General features: G+C 45.4%; 2 protein-coding genes and 1 pseudogene across 2 annotated transcripts; 2 read left to right on the forward strand and 1 right to left on the reverse strand.

Moving 5' to 3' along the window:
• On the reverse strand, nt 885-19,820 carry LOC8073545 (annotated as a pseudogene).
• Nucleotides 21,829-24,999, forward strand: LOC8073546 (5'-adenylylsulfate reductase-like 4). Its single transcript, XM_002444279.2, has 4 exons — nt 21,829-22,301; nt 23,442-23,629; nt 23,714-23,838; nt 24,114-24,999. The coding sequence occupies exons 1-4, from the start codon at nt 22,077-22,079 to the stop codon at nt 24,392-24,394; spliced, it is 819 nt and encodes a 272-aa protein (XP_002444324.1). The 5' UTR covers nt 21,829-22,076; the 3' UTR covers nt 24,395-24,999.
• On the forward strand, nt 25,837-27,266 carry LOC8070074. Its single transcript, XM_002444280.2, has one exon. It carries the CDS (start codon nt 25,922-25,924, stop codon nt 27,059-27,061), a length of 1,140 nt encoding a protein of 379 aa, XP_002444325.1. The 5' UTR covers nt 25,837-25,921; the 3' UTR covers nt 27,062-27,266.

Consider the following 27,532-nt stretch of genomic DNA (forward strand, 5'->3'; position numbering starts at 1 on the left):
AGACACTTAATTACATATTATTTATGATATTTTGCTGATGTGGCAGCATATTTATTGAAGAAAGAGGTAGAAAAAATAAGACTCCAAGTCTTATTTAGACTCCAAATCCACATTGTTCGAGGTAATAAATAACTTTAGACTCTATGATAGAGTCTGCATTGTGAGTGCCCTTAGTGCGCCAGTCTTCAGGGACCATTAGACCAGTCTCAATGCATAGTTTCATGGCACAGTTACCAAGATTATAAACTAGGTAATCGAGCCATATGAGTTTTATGGGGATGAAACTCCTCTCTCATCTGATGAAACTCCTTCATTTAATGACTCTGCCAAGTCAGCAATTTTGGTTATGTGGCACCATATTTAATGTGCATGACACTTTTATGAAACATGCATTGAGATTAGCCTTAGCATCTCACCATAGAGACACTACAGTTCGAATCACCATTAATCACTGAATTTGTAGTTATATCATTAAAGTTGAACCATTTTGATGTAGTAGACATTAAAGGTGGGACGTAAGCGGATGCATGGATGAAATTTTCCTCGAAAGATCCATTTTCCATCCATGTCGAATTTCATCGCAGTGCAACACTATTTAAACAGACTCAAATCTAAGGAACATGCGAATTAAGAACACATTGTTATGGAACCTTCCAAGGGCAAATTAAGAACGCATTTCCTTTCAAAAAAAATTAAGAACACATTGCTCATTGCATTTTCATACTTATAACATCTGTGTCGGTGTCATTCATATAAAACACTGATTAGAGAAAAATCAAAACTGAAGTACATAGTTCTCTGCCGTCTCCCCAAAAGCTAAATATATTGCTCAACCATTCCATCACCTCGACTACCAAGGATCCAACAGCCATTAGAGTAAAATACTAGTAGGCCTCATCGAACTTGATCTTTTTCGCTGATGGTTGAATGCTCCTTATCTATACAACCAAGAACACAGCAGACTGTTTAAGAAATATATAATATGAAGAAGGTTGGTATGCAGACCGATAAAAAATGATAAGAAACTACCGAAAAATGGGATCACACCCCCAAAAAATGGGATCATATCGCTCTTTAGATGAGTGAACTAAGAAAATACTCCCTCTATTTCAAATTATAAGGCATTTCAAGAATCTTGAAGAATGAAAGTATTTTAAGTTTGACTAAATTTATATGATAAGACAATGACATTTATGATATTAACTAAGTATAATTAGGTTCTTTATTAATTATATTTTCATAATATATCTATTTGATGTCATAAATCTTTATAATTTTTTCTCTTATTTTGGTTAACCTTAAAATACTTTGACTCTCCAATATTCTTGGAATGCCTTATAATTTGGGACGGAGGATGAAGAACAAAGAGTTGGTCGACCAGCACACCCCCCCGAGCGCTCTCCTGGGCGTGCGGCGGTGGCGGCCCGAAGCAGGTGCCCACGGCATCCTCCGTCCCCCTTCTCTCTTCCTCCCCAAATCCTCCACCTCCATGACCTTGTTGGCATTCCTCCGGTGGGCTCTGAAAGGATCAAGATGCTCAAGAGGGGGGTGAATTGGGCTTCTCTAAAAATTTAAGCAACCTATAAGCTCCAATTCAACCCCTTGTGCCTAGCGTGACTTAGAGAGCTACCGGATAAAAGTTTTGCAACCTAGTTCCAATCCTATTCTAGCAAGGCAATTCTAAGAATGTAAAAGCACAAAGTAAATGCCAGAATGTAAAGGAGTAGTGGAAGAAAGTGCTCGGCGATATTTTGCCGAGGTATCGGAGAGTCACCACTCTCCACTAGTCCTCGTTGGAGCACCCGCACAAGGGTCTTGCTCCCCCTTGGTCCGTGCAAGGACCAAGTGCTCTCTACGGGCTGATTCTTCGACACTCCGTCGCGGTGACTCGCCCACAACCGCTCACAAGCTTGACACGAGCCACCCACAAGAACTCCGGGCGGTCTTCGTGTCTCCAATCACCACCAAACCGTCTAGGTGATGGCGATCACCAAGAGTAACAAGCAAAGAACTCTCACTTGACCCAAACAAGGCTCTAGAGAGTGGTGGATGCACACTTGACTCTTGGAACTCACTAGAGAAGGATTCTCTCAAGAAATCACTCAAATCTCAACCCTCTCTAGGCTCTTGCTACTCTCTTGCTCCACAACAAGTTTCTCAGATGTTCAAATGGGCAAGAGAGCTCTCATGGACGAGGTGGAGGAGTATAAATACACCCCACGAAGTCCAAAGGTCAGCCAACCGTTTTCCACTGAAAACGGGGTCACCGGACGCTCTTTATGTTGAACCGGACGCTCTGCACCGAGCGTCCGGTGCTCCATAACGGCTAACTGTACCTACGTCTGACAGGTCACCGGACGCTAACTCTCAGCGTCTGGTGGCACCGTCCGGTGCTCCGGGGAGTTTTACATACTCCCTGCGCATGGGACCGGACGCTACCCGGTGCGTCCGGTGCTCAGGGGAAGTTTGTAACCTCCCTGGGTGTGGGACCAGACGCTGCCCGGTGAGTCCGGTGCCAGCGTCCGGTGCTTAACCCTAAGCACTACACTGTTCCAACAGCTAAGGACCTCATCGGACGCACTCATAGAGCGTCCAGTGCAGCGTCCGGTGCCCCCTTGGGCACCCTAACTTCGTCGAAACGTGATCGCTCCAAAACGAAGTTGGTTCCTCTCGATCTAAGGACTATCTCTGAGCTGCCTAGTGCTAGATTTACCAAGTGTGCACCACACCTAAACCTAAAGCCTTGTCTAAGTCAAGCTACTAGATCAAAGCCCCTCTTAATAGTACGATCAAAGGAAAACAAAGTCCTAAACTGCTCTAAGTGCCCTTCTTCACCATATGGCACTTAGACCTAGTCTAGTCTTGACGATGTCCATCCATCCTTTGAAACCGAAAACGATTTCCACTATTAAGTAGGCATGTACGTCCCTATCCATCGAGTACCTATTACCATGACCTTACCTATGACTTTGTCTCTGCAAAACACACGTTAGTCATAGTAATCAACACTGTCATTAATCACCGAAATCACTAGGAGCCTAGATGCTCTTTCAATCTCCCTCTTTTTGGTGATTGATGACAATAACATCGAGTATGAAAGAGTTGAGGTTTTCAATTGACTTGGTTTCAATAAGCATGATACAATAAGAACAAAGGGATTAGGCATGCTTATATCAACCAAGTCTAACATCCTGCATCCAAATATGTGAGAGGCATACAACAGGATATAAACACACAAGGCTCATAGTACATCGGAGTAAAAACGCGGAAGCAAAGGTAATATGAGCCAAACACATGACATAGAGATATCACAATTAAACACAAGTCATGTGTCACAACCATAGTGTATCTCACACAAATGCAATGCATAAAGATAAACGTGATGCATGATGGAGTAGCACACAAAAGAGTATATCACAATAATAAAGACCCTCTCTAGCTCTCTAGCTCCCCCTAACTCTCATAGCTCTCTAGCTCCCCCTAACTCTCATACTCACAACCCTCTCTCCCCCTTTGGCATCAAGCGCCAAAAACCTAAGAAGTCAGAGGTGAAGGCGGAGCAGTGGAGTCCCTCGGCACGGCCTCAAAACGAGCTGCATCATCTGATGAACCATCGGCCGTCGAGGCGGAGGAGGTGGAGTGACCCTCTGAAGCTGCACGAGCTGGCGAAGCGGTCTGGGTCTTCCCTGGAGGCGCTGAAGCTGTCACTGGCTGTGTGGGCTACTCGAGTCCTGCTGACGAAGTGGGCACGGACTCAGTCGCTGTAGCTGACGTCTCTGGTACGGTAGAAGAAGGTGCTAGCTGCTCAGACAACGCTACTGACGACGACAGACGCTCTGTAGTGGTGACTGGCGCCGTAAAGGCTGCAGGAGCCTGCAGAGCTGGAGGCGTGGGGTCACCAGTCAGAGCACTGTAAGTGAAGCTGAGGTGCGGGTCTGTCGACGAGTCCAACACAAGCTGAGACGCTGTCGCTGACTGTGGAGTGAATCCAGAGCGGAGAGGTGTAAACTGCGGGATCTGCTCAAAGCCAGAGGAGATAGCACCCTAGGAGACCTGGTGCTGAGACGTTGAAAACGGCTGACTCTGAGCGAGGAGCTGAAGGGGCTGCTGAGATTGACTCTGAGTCTGAGGTGCTGGAGTGGGTGGCCTAATAGACGAAGTGTCTAGGAGCTGTATCTGCGGAATCTGAATCCCTGAGGCGGCCATAAGAGCGGCCATCATCGCTGTTTGCTAGGCCTGAAACGCAAGCTGCTGCTCCTGAAAGGTCAGAAACTGTCACTGGAGCTCATTCTGCCTAGCCTGCACGGCTGCATTGATAGCAGCCTGGTCCCTGTCTCTCCTCGCCTGCTCCTCAGCTGCCCGCCACTGATCGGCCCTCATCCCCTCTAGAATAGCAAGCAAAGCGGGGTCTGAAGCACTCGAGGAGCCTCTTGCCTCGTGGTCGTGTGCCCTCGGTGGAAGGTCTGACACTGGAGGACGATAGTCATCGTCCGAGCTGTCCGAAGCGAAGTCAAACTCTCCCTCAGCCTCAGCATCTGCAAAAGCCCCAATGGCTATGTCCTGCTGCTCCTCGGTCTCTGGTACTGCTCCTGTACTGCGAGTGCCCCTAGGAGAAGGTGGAGGCACCGGTCCACGTGGTGCACGAGGAGGTGGAGTAGCTCTGAGGTCGTGGTGTGCTCTCAACATCTGCCTGGGGTCATAGTGAGGGAAGACCGTGTCTGAGTCTGTCAACTCTCTCTGCAGGTGAGCTGGAAGGGGTATCGGCCTAGCACGAAGAATAAGCAAGGTGATCCAGTGTGCATACGACAACTAACACCGTCCCCTGAAGCTCTCTGAGATAGTGTCCTCAATCTCTAAGACTATCAGATCCCATAGGTCAAAAGGAGTCTTCGAGATGAGGTGCGCGACTAGCCACTGCTGTATCCTGGTGAAGCCATCCCTGTAGCCTGTCGTGGGGAAAAGTGTCTTCCTCAACACAAAGTTGAGGATCCTGGCTGGGCGAGTCAAGTCTCCCACTGTCCGACTGGAGCCCTCTCCAAAAGGTGGACGAAAACAAGGAGCCACAAAGTCAACTGGAGGTACCTCACCACCGTGAGGACGTCGGAGCGGCTCGAAGTTCCCATAGCAAAGCTGGTGAATCCTAGTGGAGTAGGCTCGCAGCCCTAGTACCTCTCAGGCCCTCTATGCTGTCACTCTGTAATCAGTCCCTGCCAGTGCGTAGTGGATATAGCTGTGATCCGGAGAAACCCACACTGAAGCATAGAACTCTCTGACCCACTGCTCACAGTAAGTACCAGGTAAAGCTAGCAACTCGGGGAGGCCGTGGAGGTAAGTGAAGTACTGATGGATATCTGCCCCAACCACGTTCCCTAGAATCTCAAGGTCAATAACTCGGTGCTCCCTGAACTGAGACTGCGAATGAACCAGTGCCTCATAGATGTCCTCCTGGACTACTGTGTAAAACCTGACACCGGCTCGTGGATCCCTAGCAGCTGGAAACCAGGTGGGAAACGGAACGAACCGCAGCTGCTAGATCTCCCTAGCTGACACAAGGGTGAGGTCCTTGTGTATCCTGACTGGTCCCTGATGAGGAGCTGGTGTGCCTCTAGCTGGTGTAGCACGAGCAGCAGAGGTAGACTGGCCCTACGTACCAGTCCGAGGAGTGGCCTGAGTACGAGTGCGGGTCGACCTCCTGAGGGGCTGCTCCTGCTCCTGTGCCTCTGCTGGACCTTCTGCCTAGGCCTCTGCCTCTGTGTCTGTGTCCGGGTCCTCCTGACCTGGATCTCTGACATTGATCCAGACACGCTGCCCTCCTATCATGATGGTGCCTGGAGGTGATCCATGACGAGCCTCGGCCTCAAGAACTGCACGCCTCTGACGTGGCGTGAGATCAGCCCCTATCCTCAGGACACCTGAACGACCACCCCTCTCAGCTGCCTCTGCTGCTGCTGCAACTGCCTCTGCCACCTCTGCATCTCTGTCGCTGGCCTTCTTCTTGGTGGCCAACTTCTTGCCCTTGCCCTTCTCTGCCGCTGATAGACGACGGGGAGGATCACCTCCACCATCACCTCCCGGGGAACCTCCAGCACTGGCTGCCGGTCCACTAACGTTCTTGCAACAAGCCATCGCAAGAACAACTGACTGAACTGACTGCTGACAACTAGCCAACTGACAAAGGGGATCAACGCGCTGCAGAAGATAGACATGATAGGGCATATATAAGCAAACGTAAAGGCTAGAGGTGAGAGGACCCTATAGATCGCAAGAATAGATAAGGAACGGGCGTGAACGGCGTACGATCGGGCGACGAGACACGTTCCGGATGATAAATCACGATCAAATCCTGCCGGAGGACGCGAACCAACTCCTCAAGGTGCTACAAGGGTAGAACGAATCGAATCGTCGTCAAAAACAACAAATAGATCCAATCAGACATTGAATCGAACACCTTGAGGGCAGGAGATTAGGAACTCACCCAAACCCTGACCACATCATAGGAGAGAAGACCCTGCGTGAGGAGAGGGAAGAGAGGAGTCCTTGGAGAGGATCTGGCATGGGGAAGAGCTCCGAGGTCGCGGGCGAGAATGCGAATCACGGCGGCGGCGGATCCGACGATGAGGCTAGGGCACGGCTGCGCGGGCGGAAAAGAAAGAACAGCCCGCAATCAACCCCCGGGCACAGGTTATATGCGCCCGCCGCGGGGTCACCGAACGCACATTATGTGGCACCGGACGCGTCTGGTGACCACCGGACTCATGCGCAGAGAGGATTGCAAATCGGCATATCACCGGACGATGGCCACCGGATGCTGGCTTTAGCGTCCGGTGCTCTAGGGCATGCCAGGTGAGCACCGGATGCACCTCACCGGACACTGCAGGGACACTGTTCCTGCGTCCGGTGAGTGCAGTCTGGCACACTCACCGCACCGGACGCACGGAGACAGCGTCCGGTGCATCGTCCGGTGCCCCTCTGAGTCCTTTATCAACTTAGCACTACGTCCGACTTTGACCCAACCAAGTTCCATCTTCAAAGACACACAAATAAACACCAAATGGAACTGGTATGAGTGACCTCTCTCAAAACCTCAAATTTTCACAAATATTTAGCCATAGGCTTAGTAGTTTTTATGAAAATAGTCACGAGAAATCACCAAGGAGCATCATATGGCCATAAAGCTAGGGGTTTTGAATCAAAATGAGCTTTGAATGCTCCCGCTATTTATGGACGAACACAGCGGATGCTCAAAGAATAACCAAAAATAAACGGTCAACTAACAAGCATGCATATGATATGAGGTGAAATGCAATACTTGAAAGTAAACTAATGCTTGTCAAGTTTGATCCAAGGTTAAGCTTTTTCACACACACAAGGGGGTTATCTTAACCATGTTAGACAAGTCCTACACACAAGGTTTGTTCAAATTTTAGTTTTAGTATGCATGATATGCAAAGCAAAAGCTATTTACAAGTTTCAACACACAACTTTATCTTTTAGTGAAGTTAGAGAGATCAAGCACATTAAGTTCATTTCTCAACATACAAAACCTAGCTTCATCTAGAGGTTTTGTGAAGATATCCGCCAATTGATTTTCTGCTCCCACATTCTCTAGAGATATGTCACCTTTAGCAACATGATCCCTAAGAAAGTGGTGGCGGATGTCAATATGTTTTGTGCGGGTGTGTTGAACCGGGTTGTTTGCAAGTTTTATGGCACTTTCGTTGTCACACAACAAAGGTACTTTATCTAGAACTACTTCATAGTCTAGCAAAGTTTGTTTCATGTAGAGTATTTGTGCACAACAAGCACCGGCGGCAATGTATTCTGCCTCGGCCGTTGACAAGGCAACACTATTTTGTTTCTTTGACATCCAAGAGACAAGTGATCTACCTAGGAAGTGGCACCCTCCGGATGTGCTTTTTCTATCAATCCGGCACCCGGCATAATCCGAATCGGAATAGCCTACAAGTTGGAATCTTGCACCTTTGGGATACCACAAACCTAGGCAAGGTGTGTATTTTAGATACCTAAGAATTCTCTTGACGGCAATCAAGTGAGATTCCATAGGCATTGCTTGATATCTAGCACACATACACACACTAAATATTATATCGGGCCTAGATGCGGTGAGGTAGAGTAGACTTCCTATCATAGAGCGATAGAGTCTTGTCGATTGGGTTACCTCCCTCATCCAAGTCGAGATGCCCATTTGATGCCATGGGAGTCTTGATTGGCTTGCAATCCGTCATCTTGAACCTCTTGAGAAGATCTTGTGTGTACTTCTCTTGAGAGATGAAGACTCCTTCCTTTATTTGCTTGACTTGAAATCCTAGGAAGAAGGATAGCTCGCCAATCATGGACATCTCAAACTCCTTGGACATCAAATCACCAAATTCCTTGCAAAATTCTTCATTAGTAGAGCCAAAAATAATATCATCAACATAAACTTGGCAAATGAAGATTTCCCCATTTATTTTCTTGGTGAAGAGTGTTGTGTCAACTTTCCCAATCTTGAAGCCCTTCTCAATGAGGAAGTCCCTAAGCCTCTCATACCAAGCTCTAGGAGCTTGCTTGAGACCATAGAGAGCCTTGGACAACCGGTAGACATGCTTGGGGCACCTAGGGTCTTCAAAACCGGGGTGTTGCTCAACATAGACAAGCTCATTAATATAGCCATTCAAAAAAGCACTTTTCACATCCATTTGAAATAACATGATATCATGACTAGATGCATATGCAAGTAGGATACGGATTGCTTCAAGTCTTGCCACCGGTGCAAAGGTTTCACCGAAGTCAAGACCTTCCACTTGTGAGAAGCCTTTTGCCATGAGTCTTGCCTTGTTGCGCACCACTTTGCCTTGATCATCCTTCTTGTTCCGGAAGACCCACTTTATTCCAATCCCTCTTGCATCTTTGGGTCGCTCTTCAAGTGTCCATACTTGGTTGCGAGAGAAGTTGTTCAACTCCTCTTGCATGGCCATGATCCAATCCGCATCACGAAGAGCTTCCTCTATAGTCTTTGGTTCATCTTCAAGAGACACAAAAGCATGTCTAGAACGAGTAGTTACACCACGTGATGGACTCCCGATGATGAGATCTTGAGAGTGATCTTGGAGGAGATGTGATGTTCTTCTTGGCGCCACTTGAGGGGTTGGTTGGGGAGCATCAACATCTTGTGCTTGTGCCACCGCTTGCTCATGAGTGACTTGAGTGTCTTCATGAGCATCTCTCACATTCTTGTCTTCATCTTGTGGTACACGTGACGTGGATGGTGGCTCAATAACTTGCACATCATCATCATCTTCTTTTGGCTTGATGTCTCCCACCGGCATGTTCTTCATGGCATCCCTCAATGGTTCACCACCTACATGATCAAGATTATCACTTGCTTCTTGGGAGCCATTAGTTTCATCAAATTCAACATCAAATGTTTCTTCAACCATGTTTGTGGCATGGTTAAAGACTCTATATGCCTTGGACTTTGATGAATAGCCAACCAAGTAGCCAATGTCACATCTTCTTTGAAACTTTCCCAAGTGTTGGCGCTTCTTATAGATGTAGCATTTGCACCCAAACACTCTAAAGAATGAGACATCGGGCTTCTTCCCATTGAGCAACTCATATGGTGTCTTCTCTAGGAACTTGTGAGAAAAGAGCCGGTTTGAAGCATAGCATGCGGTGTTGATTGCCTCGGCCCACATTTTCTCTGAAGTGTTGTATTCATCTAACATTGTTCTTGCCAAGGTGATCAATGTCCGGTTCTTTCTTTCTACAACCCCATTTTGTTGTGGTGTGTATGTTGAGGAGAACTCATGCTTGATTCCCACTTCATCACAATACTCTTCAATGTTGGTGTTTTCAAACTCTTTGTCATTGGCACTTCTAATCTTCTTGATCTTGACATCAAATTGATTTTGGGCATTCTTTGCGAACTTCTTGAATATTGATGCAACTTCGGCCTTGTCTTGCAAGAAGAATGTCCAAGTGTACCGGGAGAAATCATCCACTATGACCAAGCAATATTTGTTGCCTCCAAGACTAGCATATGTGGTTGGTCCAAATAAATCCATGTGAAGTAGCTCAAGCACTCTTGAAGTAGAGAGATAGGCCTTGGTTGGACGAGTGTTTGCAACTTGCTTGCCGGCTTGACATGCACTACAAAGCTTGTCCTTTTCAAATGTCACATCCTTCAAGCCTCTAATAAATTCTTTCTTCATCAACTTCTTGAGTGTGCCCATTCCAACATGTGCTAACCTTCTATGCCACAACCACTCAAGTGAAGTCTTGGTGAATAAGCAAGTCTTGACATCAACTTCATCGGATGAGAAATCAACTACATATAAGTTGTTGTGTCGGAAACCTTTGAATATCACTTCATTGTCATCTTCCTTGGTCACAATCACTTCCTTCTTCTTGAATAGGCATTCTAATCTAAGATCACAAAGTTGTCCAACCGAGAGCAAGTTGAAACTCAATGATTGCACATAGAGCACATTGGTGATGGAGTTGTCATTTGATATAGCAACCTTTTCTAGTCCCTTGACCTTGCCTTTTGAATTATCACCAAATGTGATCTTCTCTTGGTTGTCAACATCTTCATCAAGAGAGGTGAACATCCGGGGATCTCCGGTCATATGTTGAGTGCAACCACTATCAATTACCCAATGTGATCCACCGGTCTTGTAGTTCACCTACACACAAGAGATCAAGCTTGAGATTTAGGGACCCACATTTGCTTAGGGCCCTTGACCTTCTCTACTAGTTGCTTTGGCACCCAAATTTTCTTTGGCCTTTGCTTGTTGGGTGGCCCCATGAAGCTAACCTTGACCTTGCCACTCTTGTCTTTCCGTACAATGTAGTGAGCATTGAAGGCAAATGGTCTTGCATGCTTGGGCAAGGGTGGTGGTAGTGGTGCCTTACACTCATGAGAAAAGTGTCCTTCTTGACCACACTCGAAACATCTCTTTGGCTTCGGCTTGCTTGGTTGGTCATGAGTGGCTAGTGACTTGATGAGCTTTGTTTGATGAGCCTTGTAGCCAATTCCACTCTTATCCATCTTCATGACGGTGTTCATGAAAAGCTCACTTTGAAGGTCTTTTCCTTTTGTGAACTTTGCTAACCCCATGGTTAGATGTTCCTTCTCTTTCTTGAGCTTGTTGTTCTCTTGAGTTAGCTTCTTGATGATTGGGTCATTGTTGCTAGCTAACTCATCCAAGATGAATGTCTCATCTTCTTCTTGCTTGTCATACATCAAACCAAGCTTGAGATATTGATTTTCTTCCTTGAGTAACTTGTTCTCATATGCAAGCTTCTTGTCTTGATCAAGTGACTCAATCACAATGGTCTTGTGCTTGGCTTGTTCTTGCAACTCTTTCTTGAGCATGACAATTTCATCCTTGAGCTTGATGGTGTCCTCATAGATCTCGGCCACTACCACTTTCTTGCCCTTGCAATCAACACATTTGCTTGTGCTCTCCACAAGTAAGTCATCACAAGATGTGGCTACATCAAGCTTAGCAACATTGTTAGTAGCAACATGTGTTTCATCAATTGCAAGTTCATAAGCAATCTCAAGGTTGTCATAGTTTGCTTTTAGAGTTGTTAGCTCTTCTTTCATTGCTCTATATCTAGTGATAAGATCATCATGAACACTCTCAAGTTTATCATGTTTTTCTTTGAGCTCTTTTAGTGAGAGTTTGAGCTCCTTGAGCTTAGTGGTCATGATCTCATTTTGGTCTCTAAGCTCATCACTAGACTTAAGCTTTGCTAGAAGTGTTTCATTTTCAAGTTCAAGTTTTTCATTTTCACTTCTAGACTTTCTTATGACTTTAGTGTACTTGTTGAGCAATTTTACAAGTTCATCATAGGAAGGTGATTCGTATTCACTATCACTTTCACTACTCTCATCCTCACTTTGTACCTTCCGGTCACCCTTAGCCATGAGGCATAGATGTGTAGAGGATGTAGATGGTGGTGAAGATGATGGTGATGAAGCATCAATGGCAATGGCGGCAACCTTCTCATCATCACTCTCATTGCCGAAGGAGTCACCACTTGAGCTCTCGATGTCGGTGAGCCAATCACCAACAATGTAGGCCTTGCCATTCTTCTTCTTGTAGTGCTCATTCTTCTTGCCACCTTTCTTCTTGTATTGCTTCTTGTCATTCTTCTCATCATCACTTGAATCATCTTGCTCTTTGTTCTTCTTCTTGTATTTGTCCTTCTTGGGCTTTGGACATTGATGAGCAAGATGGCCAAGCTCGCCACAATTGTAGCAATCCATCTCGGAGATGGGCTTTCTCTTGCTACTTGTGAAGAACTTCTTCTTCTTGGAGTCAAAGTTGACTCCATTCTTGTTGAGCTTCTTCAACATCTTTGTGGTTCTTCTCACCATGAGGGCAATAGATGCATCATCATCACTTTAAGTTGATGACTCAACTTCTATCTTCTTTGCCTTGCCCTTGTGAGAAGCTTTGAGGGCCAAGTCCTTCTTTTCCTTCTTGGCCGATGAGGAGCCATCTTGGGGGTTCATGTGCATGTACATCTCATGAGCATTGATCTTCCCCAATATGGCGGTTGGTGTAGCGGTGGAGAGATCGCCTTGATGAAGCACCGTTACTATGTGCCCATATTTCTCAATGGGAAGCACACATAGTATCTTCCTTGCTACATCCGCCACACTCATTTGAGTGAGTCCAAGTCCATTAAGCTCCTCTATAATAACATTCAAGCGAGAATACATTTCATTAGCATTTTCTTTTGGAAGCATCTCAAATGTATTAAGCTTGTTCATCACTAAGTGATAGCGTTCCTCGCGTTCACTCTTTGATCCCTCATGAAGCGCACAAAGTTCCTTCCAAAGGGCATTGGCGGTTTTGTGGCTCCGAACGCGGTTGAACACCTCTTTGCAAAGACCTCTAAAAATGTGGTTTTTGGCCTTCGCATTCCACTTCTCGTTTTCTTGCTCTTGTGGAGTAAGAGCGGTGTCTTTTTCCGGAGGGGTAAACCCTTCGGTCGCAGCTTTTAGGCACTTTACATCACATGCCTCATTTTCCAATACGGGAAGTCATCCCCATCGAACATGGGTGGCGGTTCATCCCCGTTAGACATCTTTTCTCTAGGCGGTGAAGCCTAAATAATGAGCACTAGGCTCTGATACCAATTGAAAGGATCAATATGCCCAAGAGGGGGGGTGAATTGGGCTTCTCTAAAAATTTAAGCAACCTATAAGCTCCAATTCAACCCCTTGTGCCTAGTGTGACCTAGAGAGCTACCGGATAAAAGTTTTGCAACCTAGTTCCAATCCTATTCTAGCAAGGCAATTCTAAGAATGTAAAAGCACAAAGTAAATGCTAGAATGTAAAGGAGTAGTGGAAGAAAGTGCTCGGCGATGTTTTGTCGAGGTATCGGAGAGTCGCCACTCTCCACTAGTCCTCGTTGGAGCACCCGCGCAAGGGTCTTGCTCCCCCTTGGTCCGCGCAAGGACCAAGTGCTCTCTACGGGCTGATTCTTCGACACTCCGTCGCGGTGAATCGCCCACAACCGCTCACAAGCTTGACACGAGCCACCCACAAGAACTCCGGGCGGTCTTCGTGCCTCCAATCACCACCAAACCGTCTAGGTGATGGCGATCACCAAGAGTAACAAGCAAAGAACTCTCACTTGACCCAAACAAGGCTCTAGAGAGTGGTGGATGCACACTTGACTCTTGGAACTCACTAGAGAAGGATTCTCTCAAGAAATCACTCAAATCTCAATCCTCTCTAGGCTCTTGCTACTCTCTTGCTCCATAACAAGTTTCTCAGATGTTCAAATGGGCAAGAGAGCTCTCATGGACGAGGTGGAGGAGTATAAATACACCCCACGAAGTCCAAAGGTCAGCCAACTGTTTTTCACTGAAAACGGCGTCACCGGACGCTCTTTATGTTGCACCGGACGCTCTGCACCGAGCGTCCGGTGCTCCATAACGGCTAACTGTACCTGCGTCTGACAGGTCACCGGACGCTAACTCTCAGCGTCCGGTGGCATCGTCCGGTGCTCCGGGGAGTTTTACATACTCCCTGCGCATGGGACCGGACGCTACCCGGTGCGTCCGGTGCTAGCATCCGATGCTCAGGGGAAGTTTGCAACCTCCCTGGGTGTGGGACCGGACGCTGCCCGGTGAGTCCGGTGCCAGCGTCCGATGCTTAACCCTAAGCACTACACTATTCCAACGGCTAAGGACCTCACCAGACGCACTCACAGAGCGTCCGGTGCAGCGTCCGGTGCCCCCTTGGGCACCCTAACTTCGTCGAAACGCGATCGCTCCAAAACGAAGTTGGTTCCTCTCAATCTAAGGACTATCTCTGAGCTGTCTAGTGCTAGGTTTACCAAGTGTGCACCACACCTAAATCTAAAGCCTTGTCTAAGTCAAGCTACTAGATCAAAGCCCCTCTTAATAGTATGGTCAAAGGAAAACAAAGTCCTAAACTGCTCTAAGTGCCCTTCTTCACCATATGGCACTTAGACCTAGTCTAGTGTTGACGATGTCCATCCATCCTTTAAAAACCAAAAATGATTTCCACTATTAAGTAGGCATGTACGTCCCTGTCCATCGAGTACCTATTACCATGACCTTACCTATGACTTTGCCTCTGCAAAACACACGTTAGTCATAGTAATCAACACTGTCATTAATCACCGAAATCGCTAGGGGCCTAGATGCTCTTTCAGGCTCGTCGGCCGGCAACCCGGATCCGCGTCCCCCATGTGTAGATCCGGCGCCTGCTGCTTCGGATCCGGCGCCTGTAGTGCTCAGCATGCCTAGGTGGCAGCCGCATTCGCTGCGGCCCCTTGGGTGCTGCTGGCCGCTGTGTCGCGCCGCTGGCCGCCGCTCCCCTTCGCCGCTGTTGTGGGTCGCCCCATGGCTACAGTCGGGTATGGGCGCTGCTAGTCGTTGTGCCCCTCCACAGCTTTCCACTCGTGGCCTCAGGGCTGGCCTCTCTATCTTCGAGGACGCAGCTCGCGAGGATAAGGTAGGGGGTGGCACTGTTGTCCCTGCCCGTGCTCCCCTTCGATGGTGATGTGGCTAGCAGGTCTGTGGCGGGGCTGGAGCTAGCGGCCCTCCAGCCAGATCAGGGCTTGTGCGGCGGTGCTCCTCTACTTCCGCGCCATTACCGGATTCCGGGCGAAAGCTCAGCCTTAGATGCTTCTAAGGCCAGTGACGATGGCGTCCAGGGCCATGCCTTGGGCATCACCTCCTTCCTGAAGGCATCGCGGCCAGTGACGATGGCGTCCAGGGCCATGCCTTGGGCATCACCTCCTTCCTGAAGGCATCGCTGCTGGATCTCTTTGGCCCGTCGTTTGTCGCGATGTCGGTGGTTACTGCCGTGCGGCGAGCTCCTAGAGAAGTCCTCTGTTGTGTCTGTGTGTTTATGTTCTACCACAATGGCTTGTCCTGCTACACTTGACCTCGCCGGTGTCGTTGCTAGCGGATGCTTTGCCGCTAAGCGCTTTCTTCATTGACGCATGATTCCCGTCATTGTTGTTGCTAGCGGATGTTTTGCTGCTATCACTTTCGGTCTAACGGATGCTTTGCTGCTTTTGGTTGTTTGGTCGTTTGGCCCCCTCTGTGGTAGATGCTTTGCTATCGAGAGTGTGTTGGCCCGGTTAGTTGGCGGATGCTTTGACGCTATCAGTTGTTTGGCTGTGTGGCCCCTCTATGGTAGATGCTTTGCTACTGAGAATGTGTCGGCCCGGTTCGTAGGCGGATGCTTTGCCACCATGGTTACCCGACTCGTGGGTGGATGCTTTGCCACCATGGCTTGATCTTTGGCGCAGGAATCCATTGTGTTCTTCTACCGCAGGCACAGGGGCAGGTCTAGGATGTTGAGGGAAGTTGCTCTCTCTTTGTATCTGTTATCGCTCTTATGTTTATTCCAGCTTATGCACAACTATCTTAGTGGTGTGTAATCTGCGCTATGAGGGTTCTCTCATAGCTGACTTGTAATTCACTCTGCTTAATGAAAAATAGGCTATATTCTCCGATCTCGAAGAGGAGTACTGAAAATAGACAAACATGAAAACTGGACCGGTAATCCTATTATCTATTTGCAATTTATATGAGAAAATTGAAACATCTATGGCAACAAACATTATAATGTTGGACAGATGACAAATAATAATGTGATGGCAAAGCACTTTCACGTGCCTTGTTTTGGAATTTAAGACTTAAGATTTCTATCCCCAAGTCACGCACATTCAGAACTCCAAACCAGTGGGTTCCATAGTCACAGTTCATCTTGTCAAGGGAAGAGATACATTATAAGATTACAATGCCATCAAGTCATTCTAAAAAGTGCTACTGTTGCTAATAACAGCCAACCTACTACTACTAAGACCCTGTTTCATGAGTGAAAAGCAACAATTCACAAGAACACATAATTCCATTAGCATAATAAATTTGTATCTACCATATTCTCCTAGTTTACTAGAACAATTTTCCTTAACTACCTTTCTTACATAGTATTTCAAAGTCCAAGGAAAACTAGAACCTACAAACCCATATCTTCAATTGGCAAAGAATAACAAATGGCAGATAATAGCATTGTTATGATATGTACAACTAAAACAAGCTTGTACAAAAGTAATCCTAACCGTTATCAAGGCTGTAACTTGTAAGGACTACAGGTCCTGTTTGGAAAGGTAGTTTTGAGATCCAAATCCCAGGGATTTAGTATAAATTGAACTAAATACTAAAATTTCCTAGACCAAGCCTTCACTTCCAACAGGCCTTTAATTACTATGTTAATTGTCAAGTGAGTAGCAACACACTAAAATAAACATTGCTTATCACTGGTCTTCACATTATTCAAAGCACAAAGGCATCAATTTTAGCCCTGACTGGCTGCACTTCTGCAGCAGCGGCTGCTCCATTTATACAGTGCCTGGCACTGCTGCAGCAAGCAGCTCATATCGCTGCATTTGTATATGTGATCAAGAGATGACATTAAATAAACTGAAAGCAGCAACACAAGGTTTACTTACAAGAGCTGGACACTCGTAGTCAATACCAGCTGCCTTGATTCTTTTGCGACGCTTTTCATCCTGCTTTACAATTCCTTCAACCATCTATTTGTGCTCTTCTACAGTCTTATCCTGGTGACAATATAATAGTGAGTACAACACACATATTAAGCTACAATTGTAGTTAGCACTTAGCACTAAATTACCTTGTTGTGTCTCATCTGTTCAATTGCTACTCGATCAATAGGTATAAATCCATGTCGCACCCCTTTCCATCTGAACAGAATTGATAAGGCATGGAAATTGCAAGTCAGAAGAATTTCAATCAATCAAAAACCAAGAAACAGACAACATGCACAACTCTGAGCTACTTTCTCAGATCACAAATATAAGTCCATTAAGTTTAGGACAACAACAGCCAACAGGGTCTCCAATCCAATATGACACTTTGATTAGCAATATCTTAAAAATATACTCCCTCCATCCATTTATCGGAGTCCTTTTAGGGTCGTGCGCAGTGACCAAGGAGAAATTAATTCGGCTAGTGAAAGGAGCTGCATGCAGATGGTTGAATTAATTAGACCAGTGAGAGGAGCTGCATGTGCTTGGGAAAAGGTGAAAATAATAGTCCCTAGCTTAAGATGACTCCGATAGGATGGATGGAGTATTGTCTTATTAAATGCAAAGTATTTTCATAATGAATATGGTAATGCAAATCGAGTACTAAGTATATAAAATTTTAGATATTGAGAGTTGCATATTAAAAAAATTAACTCACGACAAACCTGGATGGACTTATATTTGTGATCAGAGGAAGTACATCGATAAAGTATAAATAGATATGCAACTACAGACTACTGCTGAAGTGCTAAGTTCCATATCAAGCAAGCACATAAAAAGAACAAGGATACAAGAACACTGTTTCTTAAAATGTCAGATTATGTCCTCATCTAAAACTTTATGGCCCCAAGTTCTGGTCTTTTATTTGAAGTTGCAGTTCCATCATCCGAACCAAACATATACACCCATCCAATGCAAATACATAACCACAACTTACAACTCAGGCACCTAGTTGATTGGGGCACAAAGTCATACCTGCAAAGTGTAAGAAACTTCAGCCATATTTTTCTTAAGTTAACTAAAACCTATTAACACTGATCATGATCATTTCAACCAACTATATGTTTTAGTATTTGTCTAAGAAGTCTATGTTAAGTTTTACTTTCAACAGACATATGTTCTTTCTGAAAAGTTAAAAGTCACTTTCCCATAACCAATGTCAGATCAGGTGCATTTCTGCCCATGTCTTCACACACCACAAGCTTATCTGAGTAATTAAAACCCAGACTACATGGAAAATCAATTCTACTTCTCTTCTATTACAAAGATAAGCACAAAAACAAACAGAATAAGGTAGTCAAATCTAATAGGCACTTAGAGAAGCTTACAATTTAGGATGAACTTTCTCTGGCAGAACAAGCGAAACTTGCAAGGTGTGCTCAAACAAGAGATAGTTATTCATCTCATCAGCTACAATCTTTGACACCTGTTACACCAAAGCATGTGATCAAAATTGTAAGCAACCAGCTAATAGCATAAATTTGCTGCAATGAGATCTGAAATAAAGTTCTTACAACAGGACTCTCAAACTCAATGAATCCATAGTGCTTGGATTTCCCTGTCTGAAAAATATCATGAAACCATAAGTTCTCCAAAGAAAATAGCATAGAAATCATGGCATGTGCAATACTAAAGAGTAAAATACACTGGCGGCCCTTTAACTTGTCAGCTTGTGCCACTTTGGTCCATGAACTTGCAAACCCGAAAATGTGACCCCTGAACTTGTCCGCCTGTGCCACTTTGCCACTTTGGTTCATGAACGTGTAAAGGCTCTTTCAACGCGTCAACAAATATTTGTTTATTTCATAACTAATTATTAGTGAAATGCTAAATTCATGAAATATTTTGTGTCAACGCGTCAACAAATATTTGTTTATTTCATAACTAATTATTAGTGAAATGCTAAATTCATGAAATGTTTTGTGTAGCCTCTTCATGATGTACTCTGCCTAGGAAAAATATGAAACCTAGAAAATGAATAATTTTTGCTTGTTTTAAAATTATCTCTTTTAATTAATAATGCAACTTTTATGATTTTTTGTAGGCTAAAATAAATATTGAAAAATTATGAAAATTGATTTATAGATGTTTTATGATGATATCAACCTGTACAAAATGTTTAAATAAAACTATCTCAAACAACAAAACGGAGTACACCATTAGAAAGAGCTCGACGAGACGATTAAAATTGATATATTATTTGATATATTTGGCGCTACGAATAAAAATATATCAAATTCGTAAATTTAAAAAGAAATGCTGACATCATCACCATAAACGGTGCTATGCATGGCCTACCAGAGGCGGCCACGTGGCAGAACAGTGCCATGCAGCCGGTGTTATTTTCGTATTTGTATGTTCTGGATCAAAGTAGCACGGATCGACGTTACCTTGCTTCTCGTCCTCGTAGAAGCCGTGGGGGATATGCCCGATGTAGACGACTTTCGCGGTGTTCTCGGGCTCTTCAGGGTGCTACACCTTCCGCAGCTTCTTCCCGGGGCCTCCTTCCAGCGGCTGCACCAAGGGCAAGACGCCACAGCAACACCAAAGGATTAGCCAAAAAAACTGGAGCTTATTTCTCCCATCCCACGGAAACCAAGGAGTGAGTGTGTGAGAGCTAGCCACGCACCAGGAAGTACTTGCCCTCGCCGGCGCGCGAGCACCAGCTTCTGGTTCCACTTCTTATCTCGCATCCCCATCTCGCCGTTCGCGAGAGTCGGCGAGGGAGACAATCAGACTAACGCGGGAGGACACTGCGCTCGTCAGGCGCGGCGGAGGCGGGAGGAGCCGTCACGCGGAAGGGCAAACGAAGGAGACCTACGGCGGAAGTCTTGGGCCGTGGCCCAATATGAGAGAGACCAATGGGCCGTTTTCTTATTTTCATTCATTAGGGAAAAAGTCCACGTCGACTCCTCAATTTCTGTAAAAATATGTTTTTCCTCTTTAAATTTTAAAATCGGGTAAACCACCTGCTGAACTATTAAAACCATTTGCTTTACCTCTCTGACCAGTTTTAAACGGTTTTCAAAGGCAGTGTTGTATTTTTATGTTTTTTATTTATTTTGACTGAATATTTAAAAAATCATAATAAATCAGAGAAAAATCATAAAATAAAAATCCAATTTTATTGGACTTCATATAAGTAAATCTATATAATGAATAAAATAGAAAATCTAATGTATTTGAATTTTTCATTATTATGATTTTTTGGTGATCTACTATGATTTTTAAGATTCAACCGAAATAAATAAAAAAGACAAAGACAAAACCACATTTGAAAACCTCTTATAACTGGTTAGGGAGGTAACCCGAACAGTTTTAAAAATTCAAGGAGGTAGTTTACCTGGTTTTAGAGTTAAGAGAGAAAGAGTAGACTTTCAAAAAAAAGTTGAAGGAGCTAATGTAGACTTTTTTTTCTTTTTATTAGTAGGTTGACAGGGTATGCGGTCCTTGGGCCAAGTTGGTTGTGATTAGTTGGCCCTTTTTTAGCTCTTCCTCTGTGTGTTTTAAGTTGTGCCAAAAGATAAGTGTCTACACTGAAACTTATGATTGATTTTGATGATCGTAATTAAATATACTCTCTCTATATAAAAAAATACAATTCTAAACATCTATGACACACGTCATAAGTATAGTGATGAATCAGACATTGTAGACACATTGAGTTGTGACACCTCCTAGTCATTCACCAAGCTTTCCCTAAGTCTCTCCCACCACACAACTAGATCTATCCCTAGCTTAATAATAAAATATATTTTTATGGAATATTTATTTAAATTAATAAATTGTGAAAAATATGTTTTATAAATTTATTCAAGCTTAATAAGGTTTGACTTAATCCATACTTAGAATTACATCAAGCTCCTAGTCCTACCATTTGATTTGTCCTCAAGCTCGAGCTCTTTGATTTTGATCAACTGTCCACTGTCCTCCATTTGATTGATTTCTCCTCCTAGTCCTACCAAGGTCTTGTTTAGTTCACTCCGAAATCCAAAAAGTTTTTAAGATTCCCCATCACATCGAATCTTGCGGCACATGCATGAAGCATTAAATATAGACGAAAACAAAAACTAATTACACAGTTTGTCTGTAAATCGTGAGACGAATCTTTTGATCCTAGTTAGTTCATGATTGGACAATATTTGTCAAATAAAAATGAAAGTGCTATAGCAGCGAAATCCGAATTTTTTTCGGAACTATATGGTCTTGTTTAGTTCCAAAAAAATTTACCAAATTTTTTCAGATTCCTCATCACATCGAATCTTTAAACGTATGCATGAAGTATTAAATATAGACGAAAATAAAAACTAATTACACAGTTTGGTCAGAATTGACGAGACGAATCTTTTGAGCCTAGTTAGTCTATGATTGGATAACATTTATCAAATACAAACGAAATTGATACTATTCACATTTTGCGAAATATTTTGCACAAGGCCTAGGCCTTGTTTACTTCCCAGAAAAATTTGCAAATTTTTTCACATTCCCCGTCACATCGAATCTTTAGACGCATGCATGGAGTATTAAATATAGACGAAAATAAAAACTAATTGCACAGTTTGGTCGAAATTGACGAGACGAATCTTTTGAGTCTAGTTAGTCTATGATTGGACAATATTTATCAAATACAAACGAAAGTGCTACAGTGTCCATTTTCCAAAATTTTTCGGAACTAAACAAGGCCTTGAAGGAGGCCGCGAGACCGGTGAGCGGCAAACATAGCAGCAAGCCAGCAAGAGTGGAAAAGAAACAAACGGCCACACCCAGACGGGGAAGACAGCGAGAAACGGGGGCGACCTTCCCAACAGCAGCAAAGCGACCGAGCTACCTCCCCGTCGTTTCCGGCTCTCCTCTCTCCTCCCCTCTGCCCGTCTCCCGCGCCCGCGGCCCAGCCGGCTCCTCCTCGCTCGGAGTCGGAGTCGGAGCCAGCAGGAGGCATCGCGACGTCTCGCGCCATGCGGGATCGCGATCTGCTAGGGTTTCCTCCGGCGGCGGGCGCGGCCATGTCGTCGGCCGCGGCGCTCCTCCTCCTCCCACTCCTCGCCGCCGCGGGCGAGGGGGCGCCGGTCTCGGTCTGCGCGCCGCCGCCCGCCGCCGCCGTCATCCTGCGGCACGCGTCCACCTCCTGTCGGACGGTGGACGCCCTGGGGCTCCGGGGCCACCGCGCCGGCGTCGTCGAGGTGGGTGGGTTTCGCTTTGTCGTTCATCACTCTTGCAGAAAATTTGGCTGGCGTCCCGTTGTTTGCGCTGCCAGGTTGCCGTTCGGAGCTGAGGGATTTAAATATTTAGTGTCGTTTTGCTTCTATTCTATCCACCTTACCTTTGTGATTGATTGACTCCTGAAGCCGTGAATCCCATGCTAATGCTCGGTCTAAGCTTCGCCCACGATGAATTCTTCATATATTGCAGCTTTACAAATTACAATTACAAATAGTTCTTTGTCTGTCTTTCTAAGATGATGTTCAGTAGTTTCAGCGTGATGCCCCAAAACTGATTGAACTCAGTGTCCATGGCAGCGTTCCTGACTGTTGGACTGAAAAAAAAAAACTAGAATCAGTTGGCTTCAAAGCTTAAGCATCTGGTGTCTCTGCAACTGCCTCCCCGGAAATTCTGCTGAATATCTTGGGTAGTGATGCCTGTGATGCTAGTAGCAAGTAATTCCATGACACTGGAGATGAGTTATAGCTGCCTGACAACTATCCATGATCTTCTAGTTCATTCCAGTTCAGCTGAACTCTTATGTTGGAACTGTGCTGGTCACCCTGGAGGCCTGGACTGATTGTAGTAGATGTATTCCTAGGTTTAAAATGAGTAGCATTTCTTTATCTATTTTGTACCACCTTCGGGGTTTGACTTCCATTTCTGTATGACATATACACCCAAAAGCTAGTCTGAACATGGAATCCCTTTTATTTTGTATGCACACACCATCACGATAAATATGCCCATTAATTAAGTGCACGTTTTTTTTTTCTCCGTCGAATGTCTCCCAATTGCTACCTGTCATGAAAAGTTAAATTAAATAACACAGATTGAATTTTCTCAACCACTCGTTTTGATTATCTGCTGCATAGAAGAGCGTACTCAACTTTTTGGAGGGCACCAATATAAATTAGGTAGGCTTCCACTTTTTACCAAGTCCTTGGCAGTAAATTGAAAATATTCCCCCTTTGTTTCTTGTACTACATTCAGATTTATATACAAAAGTTGACTGGCCAAACTACACAACTAGTCATGCTTCTTGGACTTTGATTTTGTTCTCAAATCTTGAATGACTACTCTTTGTGTCTGTTACTTCACCCTTCGTTTTTATGTATCAGGGGGATGATGGGGCGCTGCAAAAGGCAGTAGCACTTGTGCTGCAGAACAGGGAAGATTTTGTCGCTATTCTTTTTTATGCTTCGTGGTGTCCTTTTTCTAAAATTTTCTGGACAGATTTTCAAAAGCTGTCATCCTTTTTCCCAACAATTGCTCATTTTTCTTTTGAAGAATCTAATATCAAACCAAGGTGCGTCTTTCTAAAAGAGATAAACACTGCAGCTAGATTTTACTATACTTAGCATGCCACTCAACTTCAATATCTGAATTGCAGAGTATTGTCAAGGTATGGGGTTCGTGCATTCCCGACAATTTTCCTTCTTAACTCTACAGTGCGTGTGCGTTATCATGGATCTCGGGCCATGAATTCCCTCGCTGTGTTCTATAAAGATGTTACAGGTATTATTGCTCAAAGTTCAGAATTTTATGAAAGTGTTGCTACTACGTCTCGTTATTTACTGAAATTTACTAAGTTTAACAAAGGACTGAGTATTTCCTGCTGCACCTTAACCATTCAGATGACATGCACTGCAGATTTAGCATGCATTTATCCTAGAACTGTAGATATGGTGGTATTTTAGTAGGATTCACACCACACAGCTTGAACTATCTAGCGTTTAATTACCTTTCCATAAAGTTTTCCTAGATTTCACCTTCCTTTTGGAATTCTGAAGGCCTGAATCCTGTGTCATTGGACGCCACATCCCTGGAGAGAATGGAGGATACAGTTACTATAATTGATCACGACAAAAAGACTGAAAAGGAGGATTCTCTGTTATCATGGGCAAGATCACCAGACCGGTTACTTCATCAAGATACATGTCTTGCATTGGCTAGCTCCTTTGTCCTCTTGAGGTTGCTTCATTTCCTTCTTCCCAAGATTAATGCATGTATGAAGCAAGCCTGGAGGACACGACTTTATGAATTGAATAGGTTGTTTCCTAGCTTGTCTTGAGGAAGGCAATGTGAACTCGAAACTTGAACTGGCTCTCTAATAAGGCAGCACACTTATAAGAAGTGATGCAGACAGCAAACCGGATCATGAGGAAGCCACTGGTTAATACACATTGGTGGCTCATGGCTGAGTAGTGAAAATATACTGCTACCAACTCTGTATACCTTAAAGGTCAGAAGGTCTCATCAATGGATGCACTGCTTTCCATCCATGTCGAACTCATTCCATGTCAACTATGTATGGTCTTACTGCAATCATATGTGACGTTCTTGGAAATTGCTGACTCAATGGTAGTCATGTGTACAATTGTACCATTAGCCATCTCCGTCTGAGTTCAGATTTGTATCTTGGTGTTACTCCTGATAAACAAAAAAAGACATGTATTCTAAGAAAGATCGTTCATTTATGTTAGTCATAGGCATGGTTGATATGTTTGTGATCCAATAGAAGTAGGTCAAGTCTATACCTTTTGTTTTCCCATTCTGTTGACCCACCGGGTTGTTATAGTAGTAAAGTTTGCTGGCTGTAAATGGAATTGCTGCCTCATTTTGCAGGCGATACAATCTTATTTGACGCAGTAACCATTAACCAATGTATTTTATCAACCAGTGTGTCGCACCGTTTATATCCTGTTCAACCATGTAAGCATTTTTACCCGGTTCGACCAAACTAACAGGTGTTTGTTTTTTCCCGAGTGAAATTGGCATTATTAAACACAGAATAACTGAGTAATTTCTGGGCCGATAATGATTTGTGTGCTGTGTGGGGATTGTTAGCATTGTTGAGCTTCGACTTAAGCACAAAATCATATTAAATTACCATCTCATTCTAGTCTTCGTCTCGTCATCAGATGTGTCTAAACTCAGTAAAGGTGATAAGCTGTGACAGAAAGTAACGTTGGCTGGTTTGTTGTGAGTTGAATGGTTGGCTCAAACCCTCACAAGTCACAAGGGAGTCTCACCTTAGAAACTATGAGATAGTTTCACGACACACAGAAGCCATATTCTAATAGATTTATTACTACCTAAACTTCGAGCTGAAGAATCAGTTTGAAGGCTCATTGTATTTTTTTCCACGGTGCGCAATGAGCAGTTCCAAAGCTGCTGGTTGAGTTTCAGCTCCTCACGTCACCGGCAATTTCTCATCACTCAACAATCAAAACGACGAAGAGTCAAGTCAACGACGCGTTTCCAGTGAGCACGTCTTGCGCCTTGTTTAGTTCTAAAAATTTTACAAAAAATATCAGATTCCTCATCATATCAAATTTTTAGACGTATGTATGAAGTATTAAATATAGACGAAAATAAAAACTAATTGCACAATTTAGTCGGAATTGGCGAGACAAATCTTTTGAGCCTAGTTAGTCCATAATTAAACAATATTTGTCAAATACAAACGAAAGTACTACTATTTCTATTTTGTAAAAAATTTTGGAAGTAAATAAGGCCCAATCGATCTTTATTTATATCAACAGAAACTCACAAAGCGACGTGACACGCAAATCATCAGCTTGACCAGAAATCACAGATGTACGCGACCAAGCCGCTGTCCCTGTTCAAGAGCCACCCGGAGGCGGCGTCGCGGCCGCCACCGGAGGGCCGGAACTCCGGCTACCTCGTGGTGAAGGGCGCCGACGACGATGGAAGTGACGACGAGACGTGCTGCTGGGGCACCTGCGGCGGGTCGCGCGTGCGGGACCTCCCGTTCCCGCAGAACCGCGTGCTGACGGTGAGGTACACGGAGCAGCACGGGGAGAGCAGCACCACCTACGCCGACGCCGTGGTGTTCGTGCCCGTCCCCGACCAGCCGCTGGCGTCCAACCGCTACTACCCCGTCATCGCCACGGGCAGGCACAGGGGCCTCGTCAGGGCGTGCTCTGCGGAGGAGGACATGGTCCCCTGCTGCTTCTGCCGGTGCATCAACGACGTCGACCCGCGGCCGTTCGACCCAGCCGACATCTACCAGCAGGTCGAGATCGTGCAGCGCCGGCGCGGGCGGTTCACGGCGAGGGCCGTGGCGCCCGACGGCTTCCCCTACTTCCTGTACCGCAAGAAGTACTGGCGCGTGTACGCGTCCAAGCCCAAGAGCTTCGACCTCCAGATCGGCGAGGCCGGGGGGCTGGACGCCGCGCTCCGGTCTCGCCAGCTCTCGGACGCCAGCGTCCTCGACGCGTTCCCGGCGCCGACGAACGGCGCCGTCGGGAAATGGTACTCCCCGTTCTTCCTCGTGAAAGAAGACGGCGTCGCGCCACGCGAGCAGATGGGACGCAGCGCGTTCTACGAGGTGACGCTGGAGCAGCGCTGGTGGGAGCCGGAGCCGGTGGACGCGCACAGCGGTGGTGGCTCCAAGCTTGCCAGCAAGAGGGCGTACATCGGCGGGAGCGTGGAGGCAAAGCAGGAGGCGGGGAACTCGCGGCACGGCGACGACGCGTTCGTGTGGTTCAGGGCGGCGGCGACGGGGCAGCGGGTGGCGCTGTGCACGAGCGTGTGGGAGAGGATGCGGTGGGAGGAGTACAGGGGCGGGTGGGTGGACGAGGACGAGGATGCCGGGAAGGTGGCCGGCGGATCGGTGCTGGTGGAGAGGTTCGTGGTGAAGAGGCTGGATGGCACCGTCGTTGTGGCCTTTGACTTTGTGCATCTCAACAAAGTCAGAACAAAGCAGCTGTGAATACATTACATTACAGAGCATGCATGATATCCACTATTCTGGGCAACTCTTGCTCTTTGCGCATGTGTGTAAATTAGTTTGTGAGATTGCTTCAGGTATCAAGGTTTCATTTCGGTTCACGATTTGACCTTTGTGTGTGTGTGTGTAACTCAATATTAAAGTGCTTAATGTATGCTGCCGTTAATTTCAAAGTATTTTCTTGTTCGGACTGTCTTGTTTGCGGAAATTCTTCGGACCCGAGCACTTGTCCAACGTTTCCCGCGCTCGGCGACGTGATGTTTCCCGCCCTCCGCCCGACGCGACGTTTCTGACGCGAGGCTTTGGCCTTCCAGGTTCCACGTATGTAACGTAAACATTAGTTTCTCTTCTCTTTTCTTTTTTTGTTTTTCTTTTCTTTTTATGCTTCATTTATTTTTTTTCTTTTTATTTCCTTTTTGTGCTTAATTTATCATTTATTTTTTTGTTTTATGT

This window comes from Sorghum bicolor, chromosome 7 (genome assembly GCF_000003195.3).
Source record: "Sorghum bicolor cultivar BTx623 chromosome 7, Sorghum_bicolor_NCBIv3, whole genome shotgun sequence".
NCBI lineage: Eukaryota > Viridiplantae > Streptophyta > Magnoliopsida > Poales > Poaceae > Sorghum > Sorghum bicolor.

What these genes read in the sequence shown, in the direction of transcription:
- LOC8073546 (XM_002444279.2), top strand. Translation starts at nt 22,077, where the DNA reads ATGCGGGATCGCGATCTGCTAGGGTTTCCTCCGGCGGCGGGCGCGGCC. An exon ending in GAATCTAATATCAAACCAAG is followed by an intron (nt 23,630 to 23,713) that starts GTGCGTCTTTCT and finishes TCTGAATTGCAG; the next exon opens with AGTATTGTCAAGGTATGGGG. An exon ending in GTTCTATAAAGATGTTACAG is followed by an intron (nt 23,839 to 24,113) that starts GTATTATTGCTC and finishes GGAATTCTGAAG; the next exon opens with GCCTGAATCCTGTGTCATTG.
- LOC8070074 (XM_002444280.2), top strand. Translation starts at nt 25,922, where the DNA reads ATGTACGCGACCAAGCCGCTGTCCCTGTTCAAGAGCCACCCGGAGGCG.